At 35.4% G+C, this 10,630-nt stretch overlaps 1 protein-coding gene across 1 annotated transcript; it reads right to left on the bottom strand.

Annotated features, from left to right (window-relative positions):
* Window positions 1–6,670: 6,670 nt before the first annotated feature.
* Window positions 6,671–9,042, bottom strand: LOC133672442 (transcription factor JUNGBRUNNEN 1-like). Its single transcript, XM_062092863.1, has 3 exons — window positions 8,773–9,042; window positions 7,740–8,053; window positions 6,671–7,187 (listed from the first exon to the last, which is right to left on the bottom strand). The coding sequence occupies exons 1-3, from the start codon at window positions 8,996–8,998 to the stop codon at window positions 6,798–6,800; spliced, it is 930 nt and encodes a 309-aa protein (XP_061948847.1). The 5' UTR covers window positions 8,999–9,042; the 3' UTR covers window positions 6,671–6,797.
* Between the last annotated feature and the right edge of the window lie 1,588 nt (window positions 9,043–10,630).

Raw genomic sequence — 10,630 nt, 5'->3', positions numbered from 1 at the left:
AGCCAAGTTTACATCTTTAGCTAAAAAAGTCGAAGCGCTAGAATTGAAAAAGAGTGGTCAATTAAAATCTGTTCAAGACATTGCATGTCAAATCTGTGAAACCAACGAACATTCAACCAATGACTGTCCAACCTTGCCTTCTTTTAAAGAATGTCTCCATGAACAAGCTCATGCATTAAACAGTTTTCAAAGGCCCAACCATAACCCATATTCGCAAACATATAACCCTAGTTGGAGAAATCATCCAAATTTCAGTTGGAAGAGTGAGAACAATAATGCTCAAACTTCACAGCCACCGTTTCAAGCACACCATAATTTCTAAAATTCTCATGGATATGCACCTCCTTATGCTCCACCTCCTAGAAGAAATCTTGAGGAAACATTGCATGTATTTATGGAAAAGCAAGAGGCAATTAACACTCAACTTGCTCAAAGCATGACAGATTTTAAAGATACTCTTACAAAATTGACATATGTTCTTAGTTTCCAAGAGAAAGGTAAGTTTCCTTCTCAACAACAATAAAATCCCAAGGGGCAATACAATGTAAATGCAAGTAGTTCTGGAAGCCAACACATGGATCAGGTCAAACAGTCATCACTCTTCGTAGTGGTAAGGTTATTGAAAAACCCATTCTTGAACCTTGTGAGAATGATGATGAGTCAATCTCTGAGGGTAAGGAAGGGGTTGAATCTGATCATTGCAAAGAAAAGACTGATTCTCCGCCAGCACTTCCATTTCCTCATGCCATGATGAAACAATGGAAAGTCAATCACAACTCTGAAATCTTTGAAACCTTCAAACAGGTAAGGATTAATATACCTTTGCTGGATGCTATTAAACAAGTTCCTTCTTATGCTAAATTTTTAAAAGATTTGTGCACTGTGAAGAGAAAACTGAATGTGAAAAAGAAAGCCTTTTTAGTAGAACAAGTGTCATTCTTCAGAACAATAATGCATTAAAATATAAAGACCCTGGTTGTCCTACAATTTCTTGTTTTATTGGAGAACATAAAATTGAAAGAGCCTTACTTGATCTTGGAGCTAGTGTGAATTTACTTCCATATTCAGTTTTTCAAAGTCTCAATCTAGGTGAGTTAAAACCAACTTCTGTAACTCTTTTACTTGCCGATAGATCTGTAAAAGTGCCTAGAGGAATAGTTGAAGATGTGTTAGTACAAGTCGATAAGTTCATTCTCTTAGGTCAATCTCAACTCTCTATAATGGTTGTATATTTTGGCTAAGTATATTTAGATTGGTCTTTTTACATAAGTTTTGTAGCCATTTTATAGAGTCAAAACATGTATTTTTAGCTAAAAATATAGTGCACATGTAAAGAAAGGGAATGGTGTATTGTTTGATATTTTTAGGAGGTATGGGAGAGAGAAAAAATAGAAAAATCTAGGTCAAAACCAAGATAAAAAAAAAAGGTTACATGTTTTGAGCTATTGTGCATAGGAGAAGAAGCATTATTTTGGTCATACAACGAAACAATGTCGTTTTGGTGCTTTGACTTTTGTTTTTGTTGTGAAATGACATTATGTTGCAGACAATGCATTGTTTTGATTCAATAGAATTTTTATATTTAAAGACAGGTTCCTCAAATTTTATAGCTTTTTGAATTTCCTTGAATTTTTAACTTTTGACCAATTTCAACCAAATTCTTTTCAATATCATCTGTTATTACATTAAAATGGTCCCTCAATTACTTTGTCTTTTTCTAATTTGATCCTTAGCTTTTTAATTTTTAATTATTTATCCAATTTCAATCATTTTCTTTATTGTAACCCATTTTTGGGTCCCCCACAAAATATATATATATATAAAATTTATATATATAGCCAAAGGAGGTTAAGAAAAAATAACAGGAGGCAAAAGCGCTCAGAAAATGGTCGGAAAATTGGTGAATGAGGTTAAAAATACAAAGATTGGATTTTTGACAGTATATTCTTGAAGGAGGAGAGCCCTGTTGAGAAGGAAAATTTGAAATTTGAGGAGAAAATCCCAAATTTGGATGTTTATGGACTTAATTGGATTTTTAAATGAATTTATAGCAGATTTGATTGCAAGAAAAATTGATTTTTAAGTCAATTTGGGCTTTAATTAGAAGAAATTTAAGTTCTGGGGCCAGAATATATTTTTTAGGAATTTATTAGGTCAAATCAGGGGCTTAATTGCATAAATATTGAAGTTTAAGGGCCAATTAGGGACTTAATTGAAGAAATCTGAAACCAAGGACCAAATTGGAAGAGGCGCGTAAATGGAGGGGCTGGAATTAATTGATTCAGGGGTCTAATTGAAGAAATTGGAAGTTTATTGATCAATTAAGGGCTCAATTGCATAAATCAGAGGCCAAGGACTAAAGTGAAACATGCGGCCAACTAGAGGGGCGAAGACCGAAATTGGCAGGGATGCAATTGAAGGGACAAAAGATAATTGAGGGCTGATTTGAAATTTGGCGCGTTCTGGCACCATTTTTAAATGAAACAGCGTGTTTTATCCAAAACGACGTCGTTTCATACTTAAAAAAAAAAAGAAAAAGAAAAGAAAAAGAAAAGAAAGGTTGAACGGTGCCATTTTGAACGACACTGTTCCCCTTTCTTCTCCCCCCCCCAAACATGCAGCGGGGAAGAAGAAAAAAGAAGTTTTGTTTAATTTTGTTGGTCCCTCTAGCCCACCGACCAACTCGAGGCCCCACGCCGTTGGACCACCGACCAAAGACACTGGCCGACCACCCGCCGCGCTGCCGAAACCGAGGGAGGCACGCCTGGACAGCGACGCCCCGACCAGCCGCCGCGCGACCCGCTCCCCATGCTCCACAGCGAAAAGCCACTCACTTGGCTCTATAAATAGCACCTAACACAGCAGCAAGAAGGGGGGACGAAAGGAGGAGGAAAAAGAGAGAAAGGAGAAGAACGAGGAGGAAGAAAAAACAGAAAAACAGAGGAAAGAAAAAACAGAGGAGAGAAGAAAAAGGCAAAAAAGAAAAAAGAGAAAAAAAAAGGAAGAACAGAGGGAACCAGAGGGAGGAGAGGACGAACCGAAAGGGAGAGGAACCGAAATTTGAGAAGGGAAAGCTAGAAACGGGTAGAAAAACTTGAAAAGAAACATCCCCTGCATTGTCGTTCGAAAGGGTAGCGCCGCTGCTTGACCCCGCCACCGGCCTCCACCGCAGAACCGCCAGCAGAGGAGCCAAACCAGCAACCACCGCCTCCTCCGCGCCAGGTAAGATCTTCCTCACTTTCGGCTCATTTCTTTGACGTGCGTTTCCTCCTGCATGCAAAACAATTGTTCTGCATGCAGGAGGATGGGGGGGAAATAATTCCCCCCGTTGGTTTCTAGTGCTAGGCCAGGCTAGTCCTGGCCCAGCCCTGTCTTCTGGGCCGGGTCGGGCCCAGAAGAAAATAGGAAATTTTTCGGGCCGAGATCAGCCCAATCCATTTTGGGCTGAGATCGGCCCAACACCTTTGGGGCTGAGTCCGGCCCAGCCCAGTTGGCTAGGCCGGCCCAGCCCAGCCCATTTAATATTACATATTATATATATTATATTTTGTTATATATATATATATAATAAAAAAATTTAAGAAAATTCTACAAAAAATATTTAAAAAATATGTGTTTTTGTTGTATTTTTATTACTGTATTTTGATCAATATTGGTTTGTATTTTTATACTGTAAAGATACAAATTCGGTATTAAAATACCCGGTTTTCATCAAAACATAAAAAATAAACTAATTTAAAAATATTTTGTTTTCATGCATACGGCCTAGTCTCTCCAATATATATATATAAATATAATATCATATTTTCATACAACAAAGAAAGTTTCAAAAACAATATATGTATTAGCATGCATTTTGGTTTTAATAACCAGTTTATTCAAGCCATGAGAACTAGGCCAATATTTTAAAATTTCTAAAAAATTGTTTTTGTCTTCTTTTAGTATATGGGATTACGAATTTATACGTAAAACGTATTCCTGATATTAAAAATATAGTTTTTTTACATAGATGTTAGAACGGTTAGGTTTTACCCGATAAGATAAGGATCTCCTTATTGAGGAGGACTTTTCTTGAACCATAGACGGACCAACAACTAGAAAACACAACGAGACCTTGAATTATATCAGACAAATAAACAATGCAGCTTACCTTAGGTAGGGCGTATTTGGGGTGCTAATACCTTCCCTTTATGCAACCAGTCCCCGTACCCAATCTCTGAGACCAGTTAGGGTTCCTAGTGACCAAAATACTAGGTGGCGACTCCCATTCCATTTTCTACCAACAAAAGACAATATTTTCTTGTCTCCCCACATTTGCCAGATAGATTCCATACACACTTCCTAGATTTTAAAACGGAATATTCGCGGCGACGCCGCGCACCCGCGACATTCTTAATATTTCTTCACAATTACATCTTTGAATGTATTTTTCTTATCCTAACATGTTTGCACCTTTTTCAATTTGTTCATTGACTTTTAAGTTTGCAATTATTTAATCAATTTCAATTATTTTCTGGATGTTTCTTCTAAATTTCAACCCTTCAATATATTTAATGATTCTTACAATTTAGGATGACTGGACTTGCAAGGAGACATCTAAAATGCAGCATTCTTTTATATATATATATATATATATATATATAAAAGAATGCTGCATTTTAGATGTCTCCTTGCAAGTCCAGTCATCCCCTAGTAGTAGAGCTTTTCTTTTTATTTTTCTTCTCGTTCTTCTTTATTTGTTTTTATGTTTCTTCCCTTTCAAGCATTTTCAAAGCAAACCTACCATATGGCCAAAATAATCGCTTCACAGATTTCATGGCCAATCGTCCTACATATTCAGAAAATGCGACCAGCTGCCATGTAATACATTGAGCAATTAATATGATACCTACACTAGATATCTAGAGTCTTAAACTTCGTTGTCATAACTACAAATCGTTGAGGAGGTTCTTAAACTAAGAAAAGTCACTTTCATCTTCCAAATATCTTTTACACTTGTATTCGAAATGTTCAAAGGAAAGAGAGGGATCGATTACTAATATCACACATAAGTGAATAGTATGAAAAATCTATGTGAATTATGAGGAGTGTAATTTAACTGGTTAGATTCTAAATTTGTTATTTAGAAATCATAAGTTCGAGTCTCACAAACTTCAGGGTTATTGGAGGCTTCATGGTTATTAATTTTAGGACCCGTAGGATTAGTCGAAGTGTGCGTAAACAGATTTGAACATCTACATTGAAAAAAAAAATTACGTGACCCATAAGCCATTATATATATATATATATATATATATATATATATGCTCGGGTTGAGATGATTCAAAATACAAGATTAATGTTATCGATCCTATGATCTACTCAGCTATTTTAGCTTTTTAATTTTTAATTATTTATTCAATTTCAACCATTTTCTTAATATGTTTTTACAATTTTATCTCTAATGTATTTTTCTTATCATAACATGTTTGCATTTTTTGCAATTTTGTTATTGACTTTTAAGTTTTCAATTATTTAATCAATTTCAATTATTTTCTGGATATTTCTTTTAAATTTCAACCCTTCAATATATTTAATGATATATATATATATATTAGAATGCTAAGAATGCTAAGAATGCTGCATTTTAGATGTCTCCTTGCAAGTCTAATCATCCCCTAGTAGTAGAGCTTTTTTATTATTATTTTTCTTCTCGTTCTTCTTTATTTTTTTTTCATGTTTCTTCCCTTTCTAGCATTTTCAAAGCAAACCTACCATAGGGCCAAAATAATCGCTTCACAGATTTCATGGTCAACCGTCCTACATATTCAGAAAATGCGACCAGCTGCCATGTAGTACATTGAGCAATTAATATGATACCTGTACTAGATATCTCTAGTCTTAAACTTCGTTGTCATAACTACAAATCGTTGAGGAGGTTCTTAAACTAACAAAAACCAATTTCATCTTCCAAATATCTTTTACACTTGTATTCGAAGTGTTCAAAGGAAAGACAGGATGGATTACTAATATCACACATTGGTGAATGGTATGAAAAATCTATGTAAATTTTAAGAGATATAGCTTAACTGGTTAAGATTTTAAATTTATTTTCTAAAGGTTACAAGTTCGAGTCTTACAAATTTCAAGATTACTGAAAACTTACATGATCGTTAATTTTAGGGCCCGTAAAATTAGTTAAGATGCGTTCAAATTAATCCAAATATCCACATTAATTAAAAAAAAAAACCTACGTGACTCATAAGCCATTTTTTATGTAATATCTATGCTCGGGATTAAGGTAATTCAAAATACAAGATTGATGTTATCAATCCTATGATCTACTCAAACACCAAGTATGTTTTCCGATACTATAATATTCAAACTTGAATATCAAAATGTACATAAATTTTATGGAAAAAGGTTTTAAGGTGTGGGATAATTCTTCTTAAGAGAACCAACCATGTAGTTAGTGCAGGGATATGAGCTCTTACTGTAATTTAAGGTGTAATGGATCTTCCACCTAGCTAGTGTAATGAAGGGAGAATTGATCTCATCAATAAATTATACATGAAAATTAAAATAAATAAATAAATAAAATAAAACAATCCAATAATCTCAAAACCAACTAGATTTCCATACAACATCCAGGAAAGAAACAGAAAAGCAAAACCCTTCAAAACAAAAAAAGTTAAGTTCATGGTAAACATAATATTAATGACGTCTTTCAGTGCCCATGTATATATATTACAAAACCAATTAACTAGCTTGTTAGGCTTTAGTCCCTATACCTATCATTATTATAACTACACAAATATTCACATAAGAAAAGGATCAAAAGCACACTCCACAACTGATCCAAGCTCATCCCAGTCCCCATGTGTAAACATCTCATGGATATACGGGCTGGACATGTTTGAGGATGAAGCCATAGATGGTGGCTGAGCTATGTGGCTCAACTGGTCCAAATGCAGCGGTTTCCTTTCGATGGCGTGACTACCAGGAGGCTTATTATCGTAATGTTGAATGAGTGGAGCGCCAAAACTGACGTAGCTTTCTTGTTTGTAATTAGACTCGGCCGGACTGCATATCTTGGAGCTCGTGTCAATTGGTGGTTGTTGACATTTTGTTGATAATTGCCTCCAATCCGGTGTGTATTTTCTGTATGACACATTTCTTTTGAAAATCCTACAGAGTGTCCATACTTCCTGTCAACAATCAACAAAATAATTGCAAAAGCAAAAGCAGAATCAGAACCCAATTACCATGAACTCTATTATCCCATGATATTTTGCAAAAGCAAAATAATTGCAAATGATATATATGGACCGTCGTTTGAAATTAAAGCGTGAGGCGATTTAATCCATTCATCATGCATGTGACCACAAGATGAACAAACTATATAACTAGACACATGCTCGGTACTGCAAAGAGAGTATTCTTTCCTTACAGAAAAACATTATTGCAGGTGGGAGGTAATAATAATACTATGTACAGTTCCAGGGTGGGATGATTGAACTCAATTCGATCGGTCAACGGAAAAGAAAATCCAGCAGTATTTGAATCTAATGACCGAGATTAGCTAAGAGAAAACAAATAATAAATAGTTAATTTGTTATTTCTTTCATACACTTAATCATATTTATTAATTAATTTGAATTTAGTAGTTTAAATTTACGTAACATAGAAAGGAATACAGGAATATCCCAATTTAAACACTCTAGCATGTATAACTTATGGTTATTAGTTTATGTTCTTACAGCTTCTTGGGGAGATATTTCAGCTTTGGCAATGGCAGTGGAGCTGATGTTGTTATCACTGGTGGGAAGGCGAAACTCGTGCATCATCCAATCGGTTTTGGTGCCTTTTCCTGCACTTCCGCGATAGTAAACAAGTGTTTTCTTGAGTCCAATGCAGTCACGGCCTTCTCCTCCTAGTGAATATACTGGCTTGTCAATGCCAGTTGCTTTCCAAAATCCAGACCCTGTCACCCTATTAGGTCTGATGCTATTCCTATACTTTCTTCCTCTTTTGCAAAAGAAGTATCCTTCATTATCTCCCACACTGCTTGGCTCTACATGAATGTATACCAATGAAATTAATGAGAGAAACATTTGCATCAAAATGAATGAGAAGATGGCATGCAATAACAAGTGGTTTATACAACTTCGTTTTGCCAGCGATTTTTTTCTTGAGGAAGAAGAACTGAAATTATCGTCTCTTAGTTTTTTCTTCTACAAGCTAAGGGAATGCGTAAAGAGGTGTATTTCACCGTTTTCGTTTTTTTCTTTCGTTTTTTTTTTTCAAGTGAGCTTTTTTTTTTTCAATTTGTATATAATTACGTGTGTGCTATATTCTGCCATTGATAACCTAGAAAACCCCAACTGATTCTGCATGTCTTTTCATATCAAGATATATTTATGACATGTATAACCATAATTTGAACTTGTTGAACTTGAAAAAGAATTAAAATGGATTGATTGTAGCTAGAAAATCGAGTTAAACAAGGCCTTAGTATTACTGTTCCCGTAGCACAGCCATCGAGGAAACTAATCAAGTTCGAAAGCAGCCTAGCTAGATTGAGAAAAGTATATTAGCTTGCCAGGCAGCTTCATGAAACTATAAATTCTTAAGAAATAATGAAATGATTACTTAAAATATATATTATATTAATTAATCCATGCATCAAGTTCTTATTAGTTTATTTTCTCAAACCCTAATTTTTTTTTGTTTTTATAAAAAAGAGATATGTTTTGTGAAATATAATTAAGAAGCTGGAACAAAACAACATACTTGGCAGATCCCATGGATCATATTTGTAGATATCAACTTGTATGATGAGTTCGATATTGAGAGGCTTCTTGTCCACCTTTCGACGAAGATAGAACCCAACAAGCTCTTCATCTGTTGGGTGAAATCGAAACCCTGGAAGTTGAGCTTCTTCAACGCCATCATCTTTATAATTAGTACTGCTAATATGACCTTGGCAGTTGTTCATGCTGATGGTCTTCTCTACCATTATCTACAGCCCCTTTTACTCTCTGCTTTTGCAATACAGAGGAAATTATGATCATAGCAGTTTGAAGTTAATTTTGGACGTGAACAAGCGATATTTAATAAAGTCTTGAGGGGCTAAGGTCAAGTCTCAATATTGACTCTACCAGGTAAACTGGACCCACCTAGATCTTAGAAGGTAGAAATAGTCTTCGCATTTGTTCCTGATGAGTTGCCATCCACGACTTGTAAAATGAGGGACTTGATCCTGCAATCACAGCTTTACGTTTATTTTCATAGACTCAATTTTAAGTAATATATGACATCACATAAATAGTATCATATATACATATATATATATATATAAAACGAGAGTTGGGGAGGCCAGTGCCAAGGGTAGATTTGGTCATCAAGTCTTCTAGTTTGAGTCTATCAAACAAATAAGATTATATATATATTCCCTGTCAGTAATAGTATCTTAGCCTATCCAAGTCAAAACATACATTTAATGAGCGCCATGTCTTTATTGTTGAATCCGTGGATTATATATATATATATATATATATATATAACAGGGTTCCTATTCTACACCATGTGTGAGGAGTACTGTATGTAATCACCGACGGAATATGTCCTTCGGTAATTATGGCATGGCTGGTAATTGTTTGGCAACTCTCTGTGAAATATCAACCGAAATTATCCGTCGGTAAAGCCAACTCTAATAAACAAATAAAATTAGATTAAACATTAAAAATATAAAAAATAATGTTAAATAATATTCATCCAAATATTCATTACAAATTTAATGTGTTTAAAAATAAAATTAAACTAGAATAGCGGCGGAGCTGGAGGAGGAGGAGGAGGCTAGTTGTTCCTGGGACTATACAGCCAAAAAGGCCCTGCACAAGATCATCACCCATCTTTGATCTCATCTCCATGACTATGTGACGGAGCTCATTATAATTCGTCGAGAGTTATTGATATTATTGTTTCAAGGCAATGAGCTCCTCAAACTGAGTGCTTGATACTGATGGAGAGCTCCCAAGGGTTGAAACACTACGAGTCGAATGCAAGTTTTCAGCTGTAGTAGTGGAGAGCTCGTAAACCTGATTTTTATCGGGTCCACCAGACAATCCCACCTCCATCCACAAATCTGGATGGGTCGAAGGATTGTCCCCATATCTCTCCCTCAACCGGCTATTATAGGTCTCCTGAATTTTTTTTAAAAAATCATCATATGCAATTCAAGAAAATAATAACTTACAAAATAAAATGAATGAACAAACATACCACAAAGTGCTGAGCACGGTGGTCCACAAACTGCTGCACCCCTTTTTGGCGGTCTTGACTCCGCACATGCGTCTCTACAAACAACTCTATTGGACTCAGCTCACGTCCAAGAGACGCAGCCTGTAAGGAAAAAATAAGTTGAAAGTTATTTAATAAGGAACGACAAATTAATTAACGATATATTTCATTAAAATTAATCTTATCATCCGCTTTGCATGTGCGCTGAATGGGACGGATCTGCCAATGTGCATGGTCACCGAACCATAAATTTGCCGGTTCCGGTTGTCGGCATCGGACTGTGAGCGCCGTGAGAACCGCTCTGAGGTCACATGCTCAATATATGTCGTCCATATTTCCCCCGGGATGA

The sequence above is a fragment of the Populus nigra genome, chromosome 14, assembly GCF_951802175.1.
Source record: "Populus nigra chromosome 14, ddPopNigr1.1, whole genome shotgun sequence".
NCBI lineage: Eukaryota > Viridiplantae > Streptophyta > Magnoliopsida > Malpighiales > Salicaceae > Populus > Populus nigra.
This window is presented reverse-complemented; position numbering and strand designations above follow the sequence as displayed.

Bases quoted from the DNA above. Each gene is read 5' to 3' on its own strand.
- LOC133672442 (XM_062092863.1), bottom strand. From the start codon at position 8,998: ATGGTAGAGAAGACCATCAGCATGAACAACTGCCAAGGTCATATTAGC. The intron at 8,054-8,772 runs GTATGTTGTTTT...ACATTCATGTAG, and splicing joins TGATCCATGGGATCTGCCAA to AGCCAAGCAGTGTGGGAGAT. The intron at 7,188-7,739 runs GTAAGAACATAA...GATTGTTGACAG, and splicing joins AAATATCTCCCCAAGAAGCT to GAAGTATGGACACTCTGTAG.